Source organism: Leptonotus elevatus, chromosome 1, assembly GCF_054856555.1.
Source record: "Leptonotus elevatus isolate MCC_2025b chromosome 1, RoL_Lele_1.0, whole genome shotgun sequence".
In the NCBI taxonomy this organism is placed as follows: domain Eukaryota; kingdom Metazoa; phylum Chordata; class Actinopteri; order Syngnathiformes; family Syngnathidae; genus Leptonotus; species Leptonotus elevatus.
In genome coordinates, this window is record NC_141239.1 from 1458590 (window position 1) to 1480820 (window position 22231).

At 42.4% G+C, this 22231-nt stretch overlaps 1 protein-coding gene across 1 annotated transcript in view; it reads right to left on the reverse strand.

Moving 5' to 3' along the window:
* Positions 1–22231, reverse strand: part of LOC147180273 (neurocan core protein-like) — a 72865-nt gene that overhangs the window by 45385 nt on the left and 5249 nt on the right. Inside the window, exon 2 of the mRNA XM_086074965.1 lies at positions 5291–5358. Coding sequence (XP_085931091.1) covers positions 5291–5351 — 61 coding nt within the window. The 5' untranslated portion in view covers positions 5352–5358. The remainder of the gene's footprint in view (positions 1–5290; positions 5359–22231) is intronic.

Here is a 22231-nt window from a genome sequence, read left to right on the forward strand (position 1 = left end):
CATAAATTAAAAGACAATTATTTATGAAATTACGAACGTATTTAACAATCGATATATGTATGTCTAATGGAGTTTTTTTTTTAAAGAACAGAAATGTGTTTTTACAATTACAGTTAAAACATTTTTTACATTTACAATTAAATGATATTTTTAAAATAAAGAAAAAAAACCTCTCAAATAAAATGTAAAATTCAGTTTTACTGTATTAGAGTTGTGTTTTTTTTACAGTGTACAATGAAGCCAGCGGGAAAAGATGTTTTATATCCATTTTCCTCTGAGCACATCAATACTTTTTGATTAAAGCACAAATCAGTCGCCTCATTGATTAGTGCTCCCCGCGCTGTAGTAAAAGAGAAAAATAAATGAGGGTCAGCACTGGCTTGAAAGCAATTTGTCTGCTGATCGGACATCGGGGGATTCATTAGCAACTTTCACACAATCTTTGTCATCACGCCACAAGACGAAAGTCGATGCAAAGTGCGCGCACACATCGAAGCCGCCGTCATCCTGTTTTTCCGCTGCTTTTATTTGTCCGTTTGCCGCCATTTTATTAAATGTCAAAACCGCACAGCACAAAGCGCTGGCGCTTGACGGCCCTGCGCGTTCGCAACAACGTCGCCATGACAACAGGATCACCTGAAAAAGATGTCACCGCGCAACCTCTGTGCATCCAGCGGCAACATAACATTTTATTATTTGTTTTCCTTTCACTTGATGTGGGCCACGTGCCCCCCCGGGAGATAACGACGTTACAGAAATTGGGAGTGAATGCAAAACAGCGAGTGTATAAATACACAAATAAACAAAAAGGCTTTTTTGGACTAATACAAATAGTGGATTCAAATCCCCGGAGGATATTTCCATCTGCATTTAGATTGGACATCTTTCAAACACCGAGCCCCCCCCCCCTCGTCCCCTGAGATCATTTCAGTGAGTTCAGGAGCGCCCCCACAGCCTGCCCCTCAAATCAGATGTAATCACACAAGAAGCCCGAGAGCGAGCGAACGAGCGAGCGCGTGAGCCGGAATGAGAACGGCAGCCCGGCGGGCGGACGGACAAAGACGCTCCGTCTTAAAGCAGACAAAAAAGAGAGCTGGTGTAAAATTGAATGATGGAAACGGAGCGGCTTTTTGGCCGACAAGTGTCCTCACAGGCATGCGACTGACAGACGGCATTGTTCAAATCTGCCTCAAAGTCCGCGGAAGAGCACTGGAAGTGACTTGAAGGGACGCCGGCTGTCTTCAGCAGACGTGGCTTCTTCTTGTCAGCTCCCTAAAAGACGGCGAGGGGGACGTTTGGACAAGCTTTCAAATTCAAAGCAAAATTCTGGAAAACTGCACCGAGTCCCTGAGTGGGCTCCGACTACCAACCTTTCGGTTAACAGCCGAATGACATTGCAAGTAGCGCTATTTACTGTTTAAAAAAAAAAAAAAAAAAAAAACACAAACCAAAGGTTTGAGGTGGCTGGGGCATCTGGTTCGGATGCCTCCTGGGCGCCTCCCTGGGGAGGTGTTCCGGGCATGTCCTACCGGCAGGAGGCCCCGGGGACGACCCAGGACACGCTGGAGAGACTACGTCTCACGGGCTGGCTTGGGAACGCCTCGGGATCCCATCGGAGGAGCTGGCTGAAGTGGCTGGGGAGAGGGAAGTCTGGGCTTCCCTGCTAAAGCTGCTGCCCCCGCGACCCGATCCCGGATAAGCGGAATTGAAGACGGAACGGAACACAAACCAAAGGGAAATTTTGAAAAAGTGTAGCATGTCTCTGGGTGGCCTCGAACCACCAACCTTCAGCGGACGGCAGACAAACAAGACACAATCCAAGGGCTGGGGAAAAAAAGTCGACCGAGTCGGTTGGGTCGACCACAAAAATTGTCTAAGCTATTTTCATCGTTTTTAAAAGCAGCTGGAAGTTGCCGGAACCAGTATTTCGTGTTTCTGCACGGACACGTATTACTGAAGAACTCCAACCGATTATCATTATTTATTTATTTATTTTTGGTTTTGATCCGATACCAAGTAAATAAATGGCCAGTATTGCCGATACAGATATCGATATTGATAGTTTTAGAAAATTATGGTATATATATATATATATAAAAAACATTTTTTATTAAGTTAAATGTATCATCAAATTGCTTATTCACAATCAATTTTCAACTTTAAAGTGTTTTTGTGTTGTTTCCTTTTTACACAAAGGAAAAAATAAGGACAAAGTTTATTGATGAATAAAAAATACCTTATCAATGACCCCCCCCCCCCCACCAGAAACACTACGACTAATAAAAAAATAATAATAATTCCCTACTTTCTCAAACAAAGTCATCATAGGAAAATAAATTTAAACAAATACTGTTCTGAAACTAAACTAAAAATTCTGGCTTCATTGCAACCTAAATAAACAAGATGTTAAAGATGATCACGCAAACAACAAATATTAAACATAAAACAACATACAAAACAAACTATTTTTCAAGCACGGTGAGGCAATCGACTCCAAAGATGAGACGCTAAGTCACGTGACGGCGTACGATCGAAACGCGGGAGGGGAGGAGGCGGAGCCGGAGCGAGTCTGCCTGTGCCTGCTGCGATATCTGTTGGACCAAACCACCGCAGCAGCGCAGAGAAGAGCAAAACTGAAACTAAACTAATAGATCCATATCATAGTGTCAGTATCGATTCAATAACGATACCGCCTTCGATAATATCGGTATTTGGATCGATACGTTCGCCGCTAACTATCACCAAAACGCTACTATTGAGATACTTCCTAGAGTTTGAGAAAGGGAGAAAATGATCATTCTACATGTCTGATGTTTGTAACAAAACAAGCAGCGTCAAAATTGCTAAAGAAATCAACGAGTTCTAATGAATTTATTGGAGCCAGACACACGTAAGATGGCGGCTGGCCGTACGCGTGGCAGCGACACAGACAAAGCGATATCGACTGTGTTAAACAAAGGGCAAAACTCCTCCCAAGAGCCGCCGACTCCAAGTTAGTCGTCCCCCCCCCCCCCCCGCTTAAAAGTAGCATGCAGGCTAAACATTTGCCGTAAGGACCAGTACTACGGTTTTACACCCCCAAAGTGCGCAATAACCGAGCCAAATGGACCCAGTTTGCCACAATGCACTTAACAACAGACGCAAGGGAGTTAGCAAACGCGGACACTTACAAACAAACTCCCTTCGCAATACCATTAGCTAGGTTAGCAATAGCTCGTAGCATTATCAAGGACAAAGCTACAATAAGTGAGACATTTTGGGATTTCAAATGGAATAAGATCAAAGAAATAACCTCATCATCCCTCCTTCCATTCATTTATCCATCCATCTATCCATCCATCCAATTTTCTATCCATCATCCATCCCTCCGTTATTCTATCCATTCATCATCATCCATCCATCCATCCATTTTTCTATCCATCCATCCTTCCATTCATCATCATCCATTCATTATCATCCATGCATCCAGCCAGCCAGCCATTTTTCTATCCATCATCCATCAATCATCCATCCATCCATTTTTCTATCCTTCCATCTACCATCCATCCATTTTCTATCCATTTTTCTATCCATTCATCTATCCATTTTTCTATTCATCATCCCTCCATCCATTCATCTATCCATCCATCCAATTTTCTATCCATCATCCATCATCCATCCATCCGTTATTCTATCCATTCATCATCCATCCATCCATTTTTCTATCCATTCATCTATCCATTTTTCTATCTATCATCCCTCCATCCGTTATTCTATCCATTCATCATCCATCCATCCAATTTTCTATCCATTCATCATCCATCCATTATCAGTTCTCAAAGTGCTTGTTCTGTCGTGTCTTCTAAAGAATTCAAATGTTCTCCTTTGAAGGGCAAAAGCACTCGTTTGTTTTTGGGATTTGAAATGTTATCATTTGTGACATCAGTCCTGTAACTTTTCTGAAACACCAGGCCTCGCTTGACATCTTTAATTGACATCTTTAATTGGAATAAACGTTGTTGTCGATAATTGTGAATTTCACGCAGAGTGTTCAATGAACAGATGGACGAGTTCAATTGCATGAACGGCTTTGGGGACGTTCCAGCGCACTCCCGCAGAGGATGTCTACAAACATTCCCAGCGTGTCAACTCTCACCTACAACATGGAAGTGACCACAATAAGAAACAAAAATGAATGAAGGGGCAAATCTGTGTTTCCCCAATTTCGCTGCACTTCCTCTCTTCCCTCATTCCGTCCAATCGCCGAAAGGGTTTGAGTCCTGAATACATTCAAGAAAGAAAGGAAGCTAATTGAATATAAAGCCAGTCGGGCTTTTCAGTCGGGTTAATTGGTGGAGGTCAAAGCATACATGGTGAAGCAGCTGTTGTGCTGCATGAACATGGAATAAGTCAGGCCCAAGATAAATGCTTTTTAAATCAATTTCAAAATCAATTTCACGTCGTTTTAGTCACGTTAGAATGCAACTTTTTATTTCTTTGATTTGCTTTTGAATGTCTGTAACTGTTTTGTTTGTGAACGTTTTTAAATGTACTTTTTGAGTTGCCTTGTGTGTGAAATGTGCTTTAGAAATAACGCTGGCTCGCTTTTCCTTATTCCCTTGACAGTGTCATCCATTCTTTACACTAAATGGACATTTCCGCCATTGGACTTGGGGGGTGGGGGGGGGGGGGCGCAGGTGCAAATACATCACCAACAATGACCTCATTCCATGAATTGACCCATTAGGTTGTTCATTATCTGGGGAGGGCGGCTTCCATCAAAGTGGCGAAAATGTGCTTTTTCAGGAGCGCGTGAAAGACGGCAACGCATGAAAATCCTATTTCACGTCGACCGAGATGATTTTGCATTTGCTCCATAACGCCGCATTTTATAGCAGTGTCCTCAATGGCCGTCCTTGGTATAACCTTAATCTAATAATGTGCTGGACGGCCTTCCGGAGAGAACAAAGACAGTGAACGCTGCAAAAGTGAATTTGCATGAAGTTTCTGCATATATTGCTGGAAAAGTCACGAATAAAAATGGTGGTGGGATGCGGGAGATGACCGAGCACGCCTGAACCACAATGTCAAATTCTGCACTGTACATTCCATGTGCGTTATTCCACCTCATCTTCGATGTCACTCAAAAGTGATGATGTCTCATCGTGCAAAAAATTGGGACATATTCAGCTTTCTAGGTGGAATTTCTGGAAGATGTGCTAAATATCTTTAAAAAAAAAAACATTTTAAAATGGGTCTTCTAATATATGACCACCAATTTTGGTTTGAGATCAGAACTCGGAAAACTCACCAAAGCCAAAACAGTGCAGCAGCAAGACAGTCCAGAAGATGGGTCGCCGAGGAAGCGCCATCTTGGACCTGAAGGGTGACAAAAAACAAGTCAAGGTTAACATTGAGTTAAGAAAAAAAAAAAAAAAAAACATTGAGTTGAGCCATGAATTAATTTAAACTCAAGTGGACCGGACCAGTATGTCCATGGTCCAATAACCTACAAATAGGTCCAAATGTGTGTGTGTGTGTGTGTGTGGGTGGTGGAGGAGGGGGGGGGGGGGAGAGACAAGATTCTCAATTCATTCTCAGAATTCTTACTCTGACTATAATCACAGAATTCTGACTTTGTGATGTAGAGCTATGAATAGTGTGTGTGTGTGTGTGGGGGGGGGGGCAGAAGGTCAAAATTCTCACTTTAAAGTCCAAATTCCGAGATTAAATTCAGAATCCTGCCAACCTTTAACCCCCCCCCCCCTCCCCCCTTTCTTCACTGGCCATAATCCTCTTCCGTAGAAAAGTAATCTGAAATTTCTTCACAAAAATAAGTGCAAAAATGTTGTCATCAAATGCTGAATAACAGCCAAATTTCAGAATGTCATTTAAGTGGTTGTCAGTGGACAGTTAATTTTTGTGAAAAACTTCCGTTTGTGTTCTGTCTTCACGGGCTAAACTAGACCCCCTCACGGTCCGGTTCTGGCCCACGGGCCATATGTTTGCTAACCCAACTCTTGAACATTTCTGATAAGAAAATTATTGTTATAGCACCAATCAGTGTGAGTTGGTTGGTTGGTTTGTTAGTTAATACAGTAATCTTTTTTTTTGGGGGGGGGGGGGGTTGTTTTGTTTAATTAATCTACAAACCCTTGGCTGTTTTGTAAAGTTATTTTCATTGCAATGTCGTTTCTCTATTGTAGTACAAAGATGAAAATATTATTTAAAAAAAAAATGATACTCTCCAAAATAGTGGAACAATTTATTTGTTTTTGAAGTATCAAAAGTTTCATATGAGACACCAGTTCCACATTTTACTTTTTTTTTTCAAGCGCTTACTTGGAAGATAGCAACTTTTGTTTTGACTGTTCGCATTTTTCATGTCAGCAAAAGTATTTGAACATGTTCTGGTGTGTTTTGTTATCTAAGTGTGTCCACTTCAAACGATAAATTGCATTTAATGTCCCCAGTTACTTTCAGTTTTGCGTTTCGCCTGGCAGACTTCTTTGATGCCCTTTTCACACTGCACTTGCTCATTATAAAAGACAACGCAAATGACTGGCTTCCAGCATGCCCATATTAGGAAGCGCTGATGTCACAGCCTGCCAGGAAGTAAAAACTGACATTGCGCCGCTGGTTAGACTGTACCGCAACAAGATTTATCTTTCTTTGTTGCAAAATAAAGCCCTGACTTTATTATTATTATTATTATTATTATAAAAAATGATTGTCTCAGCAGCAACTTGTGTAGTTTAATCCTGCTGTGACTTGTAAAGAAGTCAGCCAAAGAAACATGAAAACAAAATTGGAGGCGCATGTCAGAGTGAATGGGTTTGATGACGGCGTGCTAACTGCAGTGTGAAAAGGGCTTTACCGTTAAAGGTGTAACCAACAGAAAAGAGCAGTTTGTGGGTAAACGGCTGAACTGTTGATCTCTTGTCTCGTGTTCATATTTTGATGTAAAAAACCAAACCAAACAAATGTTGTTAGTCTGCAGCAAAAAAATAAACGTTAAACGCTACGCAACATCTGCTCGGCTGCATCGGTAAATTAATGGAGCAAATTCACCATAATGGCCCTGCACTAAAGGTTATCCAGTGTACCGCATCAGAGGGCTAATGTGGGATAATGTAATAAGAACCACAAAAAAAAAAAAAAAAAAAAAAAAAAAAAAATCAATCAATCACAGTTCATTAGATCTCTGCATCCTGACCAATTAGCTGCGTCAGACCTTCGGAGGTCAAATCTGGAGGTGCTGCAAGGTGACGACTGAGGTGACCTTCAACGCGCCAGCGACGGCGTTCCATTTCATATTTCATCCGTCCGTTATTTTGCCCATCGACTTTCAGCTCATCTCGCCGAAATGACTCCACCCCCATCGAGTGTGTTTCGCGCGGCAGGTGGCAAAAGGCCTTGTGATGATTTCGCCAACCCGGGCGTTCTCCCTTCAACAACTCGGCCCTTCAGCCATCAGGAGGTTCGGGTGCGAGATGGCGAGGAAAACGCATTCCCAACTGAGCTCGTGGCTGTGCCAGAGGATTTGGACGGCGGCCCGAAACTTCTTAACTGAAAGGGGAGGCGGTTTTGTCCCAATGGCGCTCTGAGATAGAGACGAAGAGGAGTTTGTTTGACGAAAAGACGGCGTTGCGTTATAAGGCACATTTTTTGCTGGATTAAAGAATGAAGCAAAACGGAGATTCTCAAGAGAGGAAGTTGACGGCGGTGTTGGAACTGGATGAAGCAGAAATTAGCGACGCGTGTTCGCTGGAGGCGACGCTAATGTGTTAGCAAACATTACAATGCGACTAAGGATGTTCAATACCACTTTTTTCCCCCAAACAATATAAACAAAACAAACAATAGCCATTTTAATTTAACACAATGACAAAAAATTGTGAACAAACGCCTTTCTTTATTTTTTCCATTAAGTGTCGGTGGCTTGTATCGGTAGCCTTCACGAGTGCCCGATACCTTAAGATAAAGCCGTTATTGGTACTTCTACTCGTCCATCCCTAATTGCTACCTTTTGAGCACCAACATCAGCACAACATCTTCCCTTAAGCATGTTTAACTCATTCACTGCCATTGACGGCTATAGACGTCAAAATTTTATTTGAACTATTTCTGTTAGTTTAAAAAAAATTCCCACTTTTTAACAAGAGTATGAAAATTCTGAAGAGTATGAATTCTAGTTGCAGACACGTCCGCGTCAAAATTTTGCAGTAAAAAAAATTAAAATAAATGCATATATTTGCGGAGACTGGGGCCAAGTTGTATTTTACAATTTAAAAAATGTGCACAATTCACAATTCATAAGTTACTTCACGTTAACTCATTCACTGCCATTGACGGCTATGGACGTCAAAATTTCATTTGAACGATTTCTATTAGTTTAACATTTTTTCCACTTTTATTAACAAGAGTATGAAATCCTAGAATGTTTTTATTGTATTAGAACAGATATAAAATTTGTGATTAATCGTGAAGTAACTAGTGAAGTCATGCAATGAATTACGATTAAAAATTGTAATCGCCTGACGCCCCTAATTTTTAATAATCGTTTCTTTAAAAAAAGAAGATAAAAAATTAAAAAAACTAATTAAAATTATTGTATTTATTTTTCTTAAAAATAACTGATTTTTAAAAATTAAACAATTAATCGCATGACTTCACTCGTTAACTCACGATTAATCATAAATTTTATATCTGCTTTGAACGTAAAAAAAAATCATCTAGGTTTTCATACTCTTGTTAACAAAAGTGGAAAAAAATGTTAAACTGATAGAAATAGCTCAAATGAATTTATGACGTCTATAGCCGTCAATGGCAGTGAATGAGTTAAAGACTAGTTGTTAATATAAGAAAAATGCACTGAGCAATTATGCGATCTAGTGGCAGAAAAATAACCTCAACACAAATCAATACCACACTTTTTTTGGTGTGGTTTTTTTTTACAGTACAGTACATCCTTTTAATTTTAAGTCAAGTTTCTGAATTATTATGAAATGACTGAATCAATGACTAAAATATTCAGCCATATTTCTGTTAGTTTAACATTTTTTCCCACTTTTTAACAAGAGTATGAAAAACCCAGAAAAAAAAATATTGTACATTTAGAACAGATATAAAATGTGTGATTAATCGTGAGTTAACTATTGAAGTCATGCAATTAATTACAAAAAATGTAATCGCCTGACACGATTTAAAAAAAGAAAAGAAAAGATTATTAAAAATTAGGGGCGTTAATCGTTATTTATCGCATGACTTCACTAGATTAATCACAATTTTTTTCTCTGTTCTAAATGTACAATAAAAAAAATCTAGGTTTTCATACTCTTGTTAACAAAAGTGGAAAAAATGTTAAACTAATAGAAATAGTTCAAATTAATTTTTTACGTCTATAGCCGTCAATGGCAGTGAATGAGTTAATCACTAAATTCTTTTGATAAACAATTGTTCATTTATTAATTCTGGGATGGACAACTTAAACGATGGGGGCCACACTTTTCCATCAGGGCTAATGGGGGGCCACATACTTCCTAACCAGATGTATGACAAAAATGCCATTTCAAATATACACAAAATATGTGCATGTGTCTGTTTTCTATTGAACAAATGTGCAACTTTGTATCTAAATACGTTTTGTTTTTCACACTTCTTAGTGCATGTTTAAAAGATTCAGCCTTCAACAGCAAAAATATCAAGAACAGAAAACCATCATTAACCCCAATTTTGTGGCTTTTTATTTTTTTTCCACTTATGTGTTTAATTGATGCCCATTGAAATACTAAACTTTATTTTGTAAACCCCGAAAATGCTGATAAACCTCAAATATACATTTTACATTTGCTTCCTATAAATGACAAAAAAAAAAAAAAAGTAAAAAAAAATAATAATAATTAAAAAAATATATATATATTAAAAAGATCCCCCCCCACCCCCCCTCCAAAATGGGCTGCCAATTGCGCATCACTTAGAATATGTTGCTGCCGTCAGCTAGATGCGCCCACAGCTGTTATTATGTTACCTTCTCAAACAATATTTGAATGGGCTAAGAGCCATGATGAATTCAAATAGAACAAAAAAAAAGAAAAACACGCACGCACGCACATACACATACTCACCCACACACACACACACAAAAAAAAAAAATAATAATAATAATAATAAAAAATAAAAAAAAAGAGCAATGATGATGACATTTCCGAATGAACAATACTGAGCTCTTTAGAGAAAAAAGAAAAGAAAAAAAAGAAGAAAAAAAAAGAAATAGAACAAAAAAAAGGAGACGAAATGGATCCCTATGCCAGCTCAAATGAATCGAACCTATATTTAATGCACTCATTTTGGTCTAAAAACTGTCAATCTTCAGGCGAGGCTCTCATGCAGTTAAAAAGTGGCGCAACTTCGCAGGAAGTGAAAATGTCCAATAAAGTTAGTTGATTTGCTCTCGAGCTATTCCAGCACTTCAGATTGGTTAACTCACTTTGCCCAGGAGGCATCCGAACCAGATGCCCCAGTTGAGGTGGCTGGGGCATCTGGTTCGGATGCCTCCTGGGCGCCTCCCTGGGGAGGTGTTCCGGGCATGTCCTACCGGCAGGAGGCCCCGGGGACGACCCAGGACACGCTGGAGAGACTACGTCTCACGGCTGGCCTGGGAACGCCTCGGGATCCCATCGGAGGAGCTGGCTGAAGTGGCTGGGGAGAGGGAAGTCTGGGCTTCCCTGCTAAAGCTGCTGCCCCCGCGACCCGACCCCGGATAAGCGGAATTGAAGACGGAACGGAACGGAACTTTGTAAAAAAAAAAAGGGAAAAAAACAAAAAACGACCAGACTAGTAATATCGATTATTTTTTATATTAAATTGACCATATTTGGACATGTGAGGTTTTTGCCCAACAGCGACGATGCAATTGGTTAGCAGCTAGTCCACCCTGTCACCCCAAAAAGGAAAACCGATGGACGGAAGGATGAATGTCGCGCGTCTCCATTTCAGTTCCATCCGGTAAGAAATTCCCAAAGACCTCGTCTCCCTCACCAAGGTAACTGCAACTCGTTCCAACAGCATCCCCGATGCCCTGAAAGAGGATTACGCAACCGCGATTCAACCAGCAATAAATGAACACAGCAACGTCAGCCTTTCTTTCGGACCGCGCGCGAAGCCATGGAAAAGTGGAGTGTGTGAAGCGAAAGAAAAACATTTTCCCGGAGATACGACATCACCTCTGTGACACCCACAAAACCTCACGACAGCAAACAACAAGCGTGTGAGCGTTTTTTAATGGAAACCGAGTTGGGCTCTTGAGACCTCGCAGCGGGACACACTTTCAAACGTCCCGCTGGTGAGAGGTGGACTTGGACCTGGTGATGGGTTCGGACAGATTGGGGTCGAGCTGGCGATTGCGCTGGCTGGGTGGTGCTTTGTAAAGACTTGCACGGGGTCAGCGCCCCCCCCCCCTCCCCTCCCCTCCCCTCCCCGACGTTTGGCCCTCGTCGGACGCATACAAAGTGTGGAACCCGAGACCTCCGCCTTGGCAGCGTCCCAGCCACCTCCGTCCTCACGTCACAACTCACACTTGAGGACGTGTGAATGGATGTCACACAATACGCATTATTAGGCAGTGCGGATTTACAACATACGGCGCCGGCGCCGTCCATTAGCACGAACACGACATCGCATGTGAACGCAGCCTGCTCGGTCACGCTTTTTAACTGCTATGCACTCAACACAAATGGAGCAGAAGACTCTAAAATGCTCCAGTGGACTTCAATGGGGACAATCATTGGATATATTGTTGTAAGTCAGTGAGAAGACAGCCACGTCAATCAATCAATCAAGCAATCAAGCAATCAATCAATTAATCAACCAATCAATCAATCAATCAAACTTTATTTATATAGCACCTTTCATATATTAAAATGCAACTCAAGATGCTAAACTTTCCCAGTGACCGTTCAAGATCGCCCTAATTGAGGAAGGTGAGAAATATACTGGTATTAATAATGAGAAATGTTTTTCAGATTGTGAGAAATACTAATATGTCTGATAGGTCTGTTTATTATTATATTTTTGACAGTTATAAATGTACAAATTTAGGAAGGAAGCATTGTGACCGAATGTATCAAATATGACACAAATCAAAAGTCATATGTGGAAGTTGATTAAAAAAAAGTGTTTGTTCAAAAGGATCAATAAATACTCTATTTACAAAGAATCCGAATTTTCTCTCATTTATTTCACGGTTCAAGCTTTATAGGGTTAAATCACATTGTAAACATATTTGACCCAACCAAAACAAACTGCAAGCATAAAATGTATCGAAAATAGTGTCGCGTCTGTGTTTACAAGTGTTTGCCTTGGAGAGGCGGAGCCTGGTGGGGTGACGCGTGATGTCTCGGTGAGAGCTGAGGCAGACAGCAGCTTTTTGCGTGAGTGTGAGTTTGGGATTCCTTCGACTAGCCTAGTCCATAGCGTTAGCATTTAGCTTAACGGATTTTTATAAGGCAAAGCTATGTGGTTGATATTTTAAAACACATGGATAGTTTGACAGATAGACGCGAGTCCGTTTGAAGGCAAAATGTACTCAACCAGGTGAACTCTGCATTTCCAACTCGAGCGTCGCGTCCGATTGCAAACGATGCACGTGATAGGTCAGCATTCATGCGCACGCATCCACTTCAAGTTCCACGAGTGGAATACGAGTAGAGAAGATGCATCATTTGCATGAATTGTGTTTGCTTCCATTGGTTTCTTTCAAAAAGTCAAACTGTCAACAAGTCAACGAATGTCTACACCCCCCCCCCCCCACCCCCACCACCCCTTTCCCTAATTATGTCTCAGACAGCTTCTAGATGAGTGACAGACAAAGTAGGGAGCGGGATAAGAGTGAGGAGAAGATGAAGGAAGACACATGAAAGGAAGGTCATTCCATCGACCTTGTCACATCCTCACAATGGAAGGCGTTCCGCAAAGCAAGCTGGAAGCTCGTGCGCAGTTCTATACTCGCAAACGGCGCGAGCGCTGCTGCATCGTGACTTTAAAATCATATTCTATGTGGAGGAGGCACTGAGAACGGAAGCAAATGCAATGTTGCCTTGAGATATGAGTGATCCGTTGTGCTAGTTTTTCGAGATGCGAGCTGTCATTCATCCAATGGTTTGTCAGGGTGGGCATGACGAGGACGGCTTGGTTAACTGTGGCGATGACTTGGTGGTGACGAAGGCCACTTGGCGGATACAAAGGCCATTTGGCGGTGACAATGACTAATTGGCGGTGACTGGCTAATTGACAATGACTGGAGGACCTGATTTGCCTTGACTTGACTTGCTGTGGAGTGACTTGGCTGGGGTTATGGCTTCTTGGCTGTGACGAGGACGGCTTGGCTAGCTGTGGCGATGACTTGGCGGTGACGGAGGCTGCTTGGCGTTGACGAAGGCCAATTGGCGGTGACAATGGCTAATTGGCGGTGACAATGACTTGGCTAGCTGTGGCGATGACTTGGCGGTGACGAAGGCCAATTGGTGGTGACAATTGTCAATGACTTGGCTAGCTGTGGCGATGACGAAGTCCACATGGCGGTGACGATGGCTACTTGGCGGTGATGAAGTCCACTTGGCGGTGACGAAGTCCACTTGGCGGTGACGAAGTCCACTTGGCGGTGACAAAGTCCACTTGGCGGTGACAAAGTCCACTTGGCGGTGACAAAGTCCACTTGGCGGTGACGATGGCTAATTGACAATGACTGGAGGACCTGATTTGCCTTGACTTGCTTTGGAGTGACTTGGCTGCGGTTATGGCTTCTTGGCTGTGACAAGGACGGCTTGGCTAGCTGTGGCGATGACTTGGCGGTGACGGAGGCCACTTGGCGTTGACAAAGAAAAATTGGCGGTGACAATGACTAATTGGCGGTGGCAATTGTCAATGACTTGGCTTGCTGTGGCGATGACTTGGTGGTGACGAAGGCTACTTGGCGGTGACGAAGTCCACTTGGCGGTGACGAAGTCCACTTGGCGGTGACGGAGGCTAATTGGCGGTGACTTGGCTTGCTGTGGCGATAACTTGGCGGTGACGGAGGCCACTTGGCGGTGACAATGGCTAATTGGCAATGATTTGGTTAGCTGTGGCGATGACTTGCCGATGACTTGGCGGTGACGAAGGCTACTTGGCGGTGACGAAGTCCACTTGGCGGTGACGAAGTCCACTTGGCGGTGACGGAGGCTAATTGGCGGTGACTTGGCTTGCTGTGGCGATAACTTGGCGGTGACGGAGGCCACTTGGCGGTGACAATGGCTAATTGGCAATGATTTGGTTAGCTGTGGCGATGACTTGCCGATGACTTGGCGGTGACGAAGGCTACTTGGCGGTGACGAAGTCCACTTGGCGGTGACGAAGTCCACTTGGCGGTGACGGAGGCTAATTGGCGGTGACTTGGCTTGCTGTGGCGATAACTTGGCGGTGACGGAGGCCACTTGGCGGTGACAATGGCTAATTGGCAATGATTTGGTTAGCTGTGGCGATGACTTGCCGATGACTTGGCGGTGACGAAGGCTACTTGGCTGTGATGAAGACTTGCTGCACGAACTTCCACACATCACATCGGCAATGCACCCACACACACCGACTGGACAAACACAACAGACTAAATACAACAACACTAATGAGACACACCTGGGGAAGGGAAGACACACACAGGTGGACGTGGTTAGACATAACGAACCAAAGGGAAGAAACCAGGAACACGAGACAAAAAAGCACCAACCACAGACAAAAACAACAACAACACCCGTCACAAACACAAACCTAAACCCCACAGAACCGAAACGTGACATGTTTTGACTTGTTAGCCAAAATCCAAGAAGCTGTATGGGCAGTGAACTCAACTCACTTCATAACAAGCAGAAGATTGGCAGGTCGTGAACAAGTCTTAAACAAAAAGAGGCTTTAAACGGTGTAATGACATTCCCAACTGAAGTTCAGCTCATCATTTACGTTGTGTATTTAAAACAACTACAGAACTTTGCCTTTTCGTTAGCTTAATGCTCACACACAATGCAAAACGCAAAATGCAAAATGGCAGGCTAACGAATAGAAGAGACAGTTGCGTCTGATTCATGGGTTGTTTAATCAGCTGACATCAGCGCTTTCAAATGGACCTTTTTAATAATTTAAAATAGAAAAAACAAAAAGGGAGTGGGCAATTTTTTCGCTCTGTTGTAAAGTTAAACAAATACTATAGGACAAAGTATCGTAAAAGGGTCAAATGTTCTGCCACTAATTGTTATCTTTTATTGTGGTAAGCGTTAATGCACAAAAAAAATATGTTATTTTAGTCATTACCATTTTAAATTAATCAGCCAATTATCAGAAATGGCATCAGCCTAAAAACAAAACAAGACCCAAAAATTTGTGCCTTCACAGTCAATGAATTAAACAAAATGCAACTCTACTTCTTTACATTGTATTACATTTTTCTGATTACCAAATGTGTTATTACGTAAATACTATTGAGTCCTATTATCCTAATTAAAAAAAAAAGAATATTGTGCTGGGAGACATTTCCATTAACTTCAATTGGGAAAGATGATTTAAGCACCAATTGTTTTGAGTTAAGAGCATGGTCACCTAGACGAATCCAACTCATATCTCAAGGCACCATAGTATTAAAAATGATCTTTCTGCTTCTACAAACCTTGCTTACTTTGTACACTATGAAAAAAAAAAAAAAATCTACAACCCTCAAACAATTCCACAAAATTGGAAGCACATAATTGTCCCAAATGTCTTGTTGTCAACAACGTCTAAAAAGGTTGACGGTGCAACAGTTCGGAAGGAGTGGAGTGACTTAACAATATTAAAGCAATGAAAAACATTCATCACAAATCACAGACAGTGAACTTGGATGACTCAGACTATTAATCCCTCGTGCACATTCATTACGCACGCACGCACGCACGCACGCACGCACGCACGTATTCTTCACCGTGCCCGATGACTAATCGCCATAATGCAAAAACAACTAATGACTCATCAACTTTGTCCAGTTGCTGTTGTCCAGCCCTCCCCATACGACACCTTCTGTCACATTCAAAGTGGGGGGAGTGGTTGGGGGGGGGGGGGGGGGTCTTTTAGCTGAAATTCAGCTACCATTCGAAACACTGAAGGGTACGTCAATTATCTAAAGGCTCTCGAGACAGAAGGAGTGCGAGCGACAACAATTTTTTGTGTATCGCAAGAAGACGCACGCGACAGTGATTGACAGCTCTTATAACAACCATCTGGCTGAAGAGATGCTAACGTTTCTCCTCTCCCATCTTCATCTCGAGTCCCGCTAGATCGTCGTTCACATTTGCTTTTATTGGTTTCTGCAGCATACAGGCAAGGCGGGATTTAGTTGTAGTTCAGCGTCGTGCCACGTCGCGCCAAAAAAATGCTGGGCAGAACTGAATGAAGAATTTTCATTAGCCTTTCTATGCTAACATGGTGCCAAAAAACGTATACGGTACCAATAAGCTACTTTAGGATCTACGGCAATTTAAATGAGCCCATCCTTGGCGTTTCATACGGTATGCTAGCATTAAGCTATGAGTACTTTCATTGGATGAAAATAAAGTCAATTGTTTGGCTGAGCATTTTGGTGTTTGAATACACCTTAAAGCATCAGTGTAAGATCAATGCTAATTTTCATTAGCCTGTCTATGGTGTTTTGCATTATATACTAACATTAAGCTACTTTAAGAGCTATGCTAATTTCCATTAGCCCGTCAATATAGTATCAATTTCATATCGCATGCTAGCATTAAGCGACTAATATACTAATAGGCAATGTTGAACTCTCTTTATTTTTTTATTTTTTTTAATCTTTTGCTCAGTAAACTGCAACAAGGAGAAACAAATAAACAGATGAAGCAAGCATGCTGGCCTCAAGATTTGAAGAATTTAGTAAGCATGAGATTGAGAAAAGGAACGAAGGAATACTTTAGAAAAGTGTGTTTCAAAATCGTGTTGAGCAAAGAAATATGTGTTTAAAGTGAGAGCGAAGGTTAAAACTATAAATACATTTTTTTTTATCTCCAGTACGCGTTTTAAGATTTGCACTTTTGTGCGTGGGTCTGGAACGAGCAATGTGACAAGCGCCGCCATCTTTGTGGAATTTTCTTTTTAAAACAAACATGGAATGAGGACTTCAAATGCCCCTAAAATCCCTTCGAACAAATTAACCCAGAAAAAAAATATTGACTGCATTCATACATGACCTTTTCTGCTTCCCACATTAGTTATGTCGACTTTTAAAGGCAAGTGTCAACATTTGAAACATGATTTTGACCCTTTGGTGGATTTTTTAACTGACACTTGTCTGACAATTATATATATAATATATATTATATAAATAAATAAAAATGAAAATGTTAAGAAACAATAAAGTGATGCCGTTTCACTGTAATCTTGACCACCTTTTCTCAAGGCGATATCACACAAAAAAACCTTCCTCAAAAAGGCCATTTTCGCCAACACAAAAAAAAGCTCAATTTCTCTGGAACACGTCATCCGATTTTCCGAACTCTTGCTGTACTCAAGTTGAAGCTGAAGTGGATTTCCAAGCATTTTGACAGATTTTCATTTGATGGAAATCCTGTCACGTTTCTACAGGTTTTACCTTTTCGCTGTACACGTCTACTGAAAAATGATCTGCTGTGTGCGAACCAAATGCTGAAAATATCAACTTTTGAATGCATTTTTCTTTGTATATGAGCACACAAATACACCGTGATGTGTCATACGGCGTTGAACCGGGTTTTATCACAAAGAATCACACCATTTGAGTTATTTTGTGTATTATGTGTAAACCTGTTTTGGAAAGTGAAATACAAACAAAAGTAAAAAAAAAGTCAGTTAAAAACGACCAGACAGGCTGAACAACAACAAAAAAAGTTGATGACGATAGTTGGGGGAGGTGGTGGGGGGGGGGGGGGAGGACAAGGATTAGAAAATGGATGTTTGGGAGGTGTTTAAGTTGACTGTTGAAAAAGAAAGAAAAAAAGTCATATTTCCCCCAAAAAAGAAAAAACGAGTTAGGTTTTTCCACAGAAATTCGAAGTAAATTTTACAAGGAGAGTTTTGAGGACATTTGACCAGTTTATTAAAAGCTACTCAAGGGTTGAGGAACAAACCCACAACCTTCAGCTTGGAAGACAGCCACTCTACCACCTGAGCCATGCCATTTCTGCTGTGTGTGACGGTGTCAGGCAGAATCCCTGAACCTCCATGAGACCTGTTTTTGGTCTCATTTTGGACACACCAGCAACACAATATAGTGGCAAACAGCAAGAGTGGCATGGCTCGGGTGGTAGAGTGGCTGTCTGCCAAGATGAATGTCAAGAGTTTGTTCCTCAACGCTTGAGTAACTTTTTCTCTTTTTTTTTTAAATAAACTGGTAATGTACTCAAAAACTCTAAAATTTACTTAGAATTTCTGAGTGAAAAAACTTTACTTTCTAAAAAATTTACAGTGTTTAATGTATTATTAGTTTTTGAGTGGCAGGATCAAAAGTTAAATCATTCAATTTGGTAATGGCTACACTATTGCCCGCGTGTTTACGACAACAGCAAGGCCCCAAAGAGGCAAAGGTGAAAGTTCAGAGGTCATGTCTTGGTGACGAAGCCAGTTAATATGATTTGAGATTTGCGAGTCTTCAGGTTTACTCAAACACAAACAGAAGACATTCGAGCACACTGAGGGAAGCACACAGAGCGAAAAGAAAACAAAAAAAAAAAGACAGCAGCAAGCTGATTGGTTTTGAGCCAACATTTGTTTGACTTTAGGATGCGCCGCACCGGTGGAAGGTCGACTGCGCCGAGGAGAGAGAAACAAAGCATTGTCCTTCAGGTGTGTTTCACATTCACACATTCGGCAAAAAACAGAAAGTGCTGAGAGGGGAGGTTTCTTGCAGTGCGATGGTGAGGACAAAAGACAACAAAACAAAAAAAGCAAAATATAACAGAAGGAATTGATCGCAAAAGCTGAGGTGACTTGTAAGCGTTTTGTCTTGCGCCAGTTGTCACCTTTACGGGGAAGACAAAGACAGGGACGTCCCCGTCGCCCTCCCCACTTGCACAGTCAAGGTGATTGATGGCTCGGCCCCTTTTTGGTCACTTTGCGGCACGGGGGCGAGCCCAACGCGGTAAAGGGAGAAACAGTCTGATGTGGCTTCATCACAGTCCGCTAACATTATTTCAGGTTTGCCTCAGAGGGCTGATAATCCGAAGATGCCCAGCACGAAAGCACCTGAACAAATGTCAGCTGTTTGGCTGTACAAACTTTTCCCACTTTTTTCCAGCCAGCCTTCTGCGAGAAATGTACTTAATCACCCAAGAACTTAACGGCCAGTTTCACATTTAGGCTACGTCAATTTTAGCTTAGCAATTAGCATGGCTTAAGTCATCGGTTTACTTAACGTCTCATCATGCCTTTTTTTTTTTTCCAGAAGCGCATTTTATTCGTCACCATGGAGGTGATAATTACTGACTTACTGACTGAAGCGACCATGCTAGCTCGTCGAAGCTTATTGCTAGCTAGCTAGTAGTGTTGTGTCGTTCAAAAAGAACGAATCTTTTCAGTGAACGGATCCCTTCCCGAAGTGATTTGTTCATTTCTCATTTGAGCTCAGCCCCGCTCAAGCCGTCAATCTTCGCCAACGACCAATCAGCAGCCAGTGTCAGACACGGGTCGAACGTACTACCGTGCTATTGCCGTTAACCAACTCGGATCAGCGAGTGAACGAGTCAGACGAGTAGACGAGCGACTCGATGAACGAATCTTTTGAACGGTTCTTTTTAATGAACTGATTCTAAAGATTCAGTTCACTTAAAAGAACTGGCCTGCTTGTCACTACTAGCTAGCCGGCGCGGCATAAGTAGCATCGCGCTTGCCTCAATATTTACCAAACAGCAGAAAGCAGTGAGGATTGTTGGATTATTAACATTGTTTTTCAGTTTCAATTTATATTTTAACCGTTTTGGATATTAGTTATAAAGATATAAATATAAGTCAACAGTTAATTCATATGGTAAACCAATCTATAGTCCTTTGTTCTCTTGAAAGAGAAGGGCAACAAGTTTCTTTTCTATATTATCTAAAGGGAGTATAGCTAGTACCAGTCTCAGTCGGTCGAAGAGAGTCCAAGGACAGGCTGATTTATTATTGTTCAAGTCTAATCTGATTTGTACTCATGGGAATCTGCTCATGGGAGGGGAGAGGGAACTTTCGTATTCACTGACTTTTCAATAAAAAACTGTGTGCGACAGGAGGAGAGACACACAATCTGAACGGAACACGGCTCGAGTGTCTTCATTTTGTGTGATCAGAAGCTTCTGAATAATTATACCTTTGCAAAGGGACTTCTTCACCAGGATCTCACCATTCAGTTAATTGAACACGCAAAGAGTACAATACATAATATTGAGTACTCTAACAGGATACATCATGGACATACCGTTGTTGTTGTTGTTATTTTTAACAAGACCGTTTTGATTTTATCGTATTTGTTTAGGAAATTTGTAATGGTTCAGTCAGTCCACCTGTAGTGGCTTTATAGCCTTATACAGCGCCATCCTGAACATGTCGTCACTTGTCACGATCAAATTTTGGACAACATTTCTTTGTGAGCATAAAAATGGTTTGCAAGATGTCTGCCAAACGTCTTTGTAACGTTTTGCAGTTTTGAACGAAACTCGTGAGTTCTGCGCCGCTCACTGAGATATGGGCTTACAAATGGAGAGGATCATAAAGCATCAACACCAACCTTCTAGCATGTACATATTCATAAACCCAAGTTGCTGAAATGACGGTATTCAATAGGTAAACAACCCCAAAAAAAAAAGAGCTATAGAAGCTAGCTCTTGGGACATGGAATATGACCTGTCTGGCGGGGGAGGAGCCTGAGCTGGTGTGGGAGGCAGAGAAATTCAGACCCTCTGGTACCAATCCCCTCTCAAGAGGGGATGGACTCTCTTTCACGCTGGAGTTGCCCACGGTGAGAGACGCAGAGCAGGTGTGGGCATACTGATTGCCCCCCTGGCTTGGTGCCTGAACGTTGGGGTTCACCCCGGTAGACAAGAGGGTAGGCTCCCTCCGCCATCGGGTGGGGGGGACGGGTCCTGACTGTTGTTTGTACATATGCACCAAACAGCGGTTCAGAGTACCCACCCTTTTTGGAGTACTTGGAGGGTGTGCTGGAGAGCGCTCCCCCTGCGGACTCCCTCGTTCTGCTGGGGGACTCACGTGGGCAATGACAGTGAGACCTGGAGGGGCGTGATTGGGAGGAACGCCCCCCCCCCCCCTCCCTCATCCAAGTGGTGTTTTGTTATTGGACTTCTGTGATTGTCACGTATTGTCCATATAACGAACACCATATGTGCACTTGGCACCAGGACACCCTCGGCCGCAGTTCGATGATCGACTTCGTAGTCGTGTCCTCTGATTTGCATGTTTTGGACATTCGGGTGAAGAGAAGGGCGGAGCTGTCAACTGATCACCACCTGGTGGTGTGTTGGCTCCGATGTTGGGGAAAGATGCCCGTCAGAACTGGCAGACCCAAACGTATTGTGAGACTTTGCTGGGAACGTCTGGCGGAATCTCCTGTCAGAGTTTCAATGCCCACCTCCGGTAGAACTTTTCGATTCTCCCGGGGGAGGCGAGAGACATTGAGTCCGAGTGGGCCATGTTCCGTGCTTCCATTGTTGAAGCGGCCGATCGGAGCTGTGGCCGTAAGGTGGTCGGTGCCTGTCGTGGCGGCAATCCTCAAACCCGCTGGTGGACACCAGTGGTAAGGGATGCCGTCAATCTGAAGAAGGAGTCCTATCGGACCTTTTTGGCCTGTGGGACTCTGGAGGCAGCTGACAAGTACCGGCTGGCCAAGCGGAACGTGGCTTAAGCGGTCACTGAGGCAAAAACTCGGACATGGGAGGCGTTCGGTGAGGCCATGGAAAACGACTTCCGGATGGCTTCGAAGAAATTCTGGGCCGCCATCCGGCGTCTCAGGAGAGGAAAGCAGTGCACCATTAACGCTAGCACTACTAGAATTCTAAAACAACTAGATCTCCCAGAGCAGTCATTTTGACGGCTAGCGCTCTCACACTCATACAGTTATTACTTGCTGTTTTGAGTAACAAATAAAGCCCCTTTCTTGCTTTTCTGTGGAAAACGTGTGTATTAATTTTGATTATCAGGCGTGTACTGCCAAAAACGTCATGAC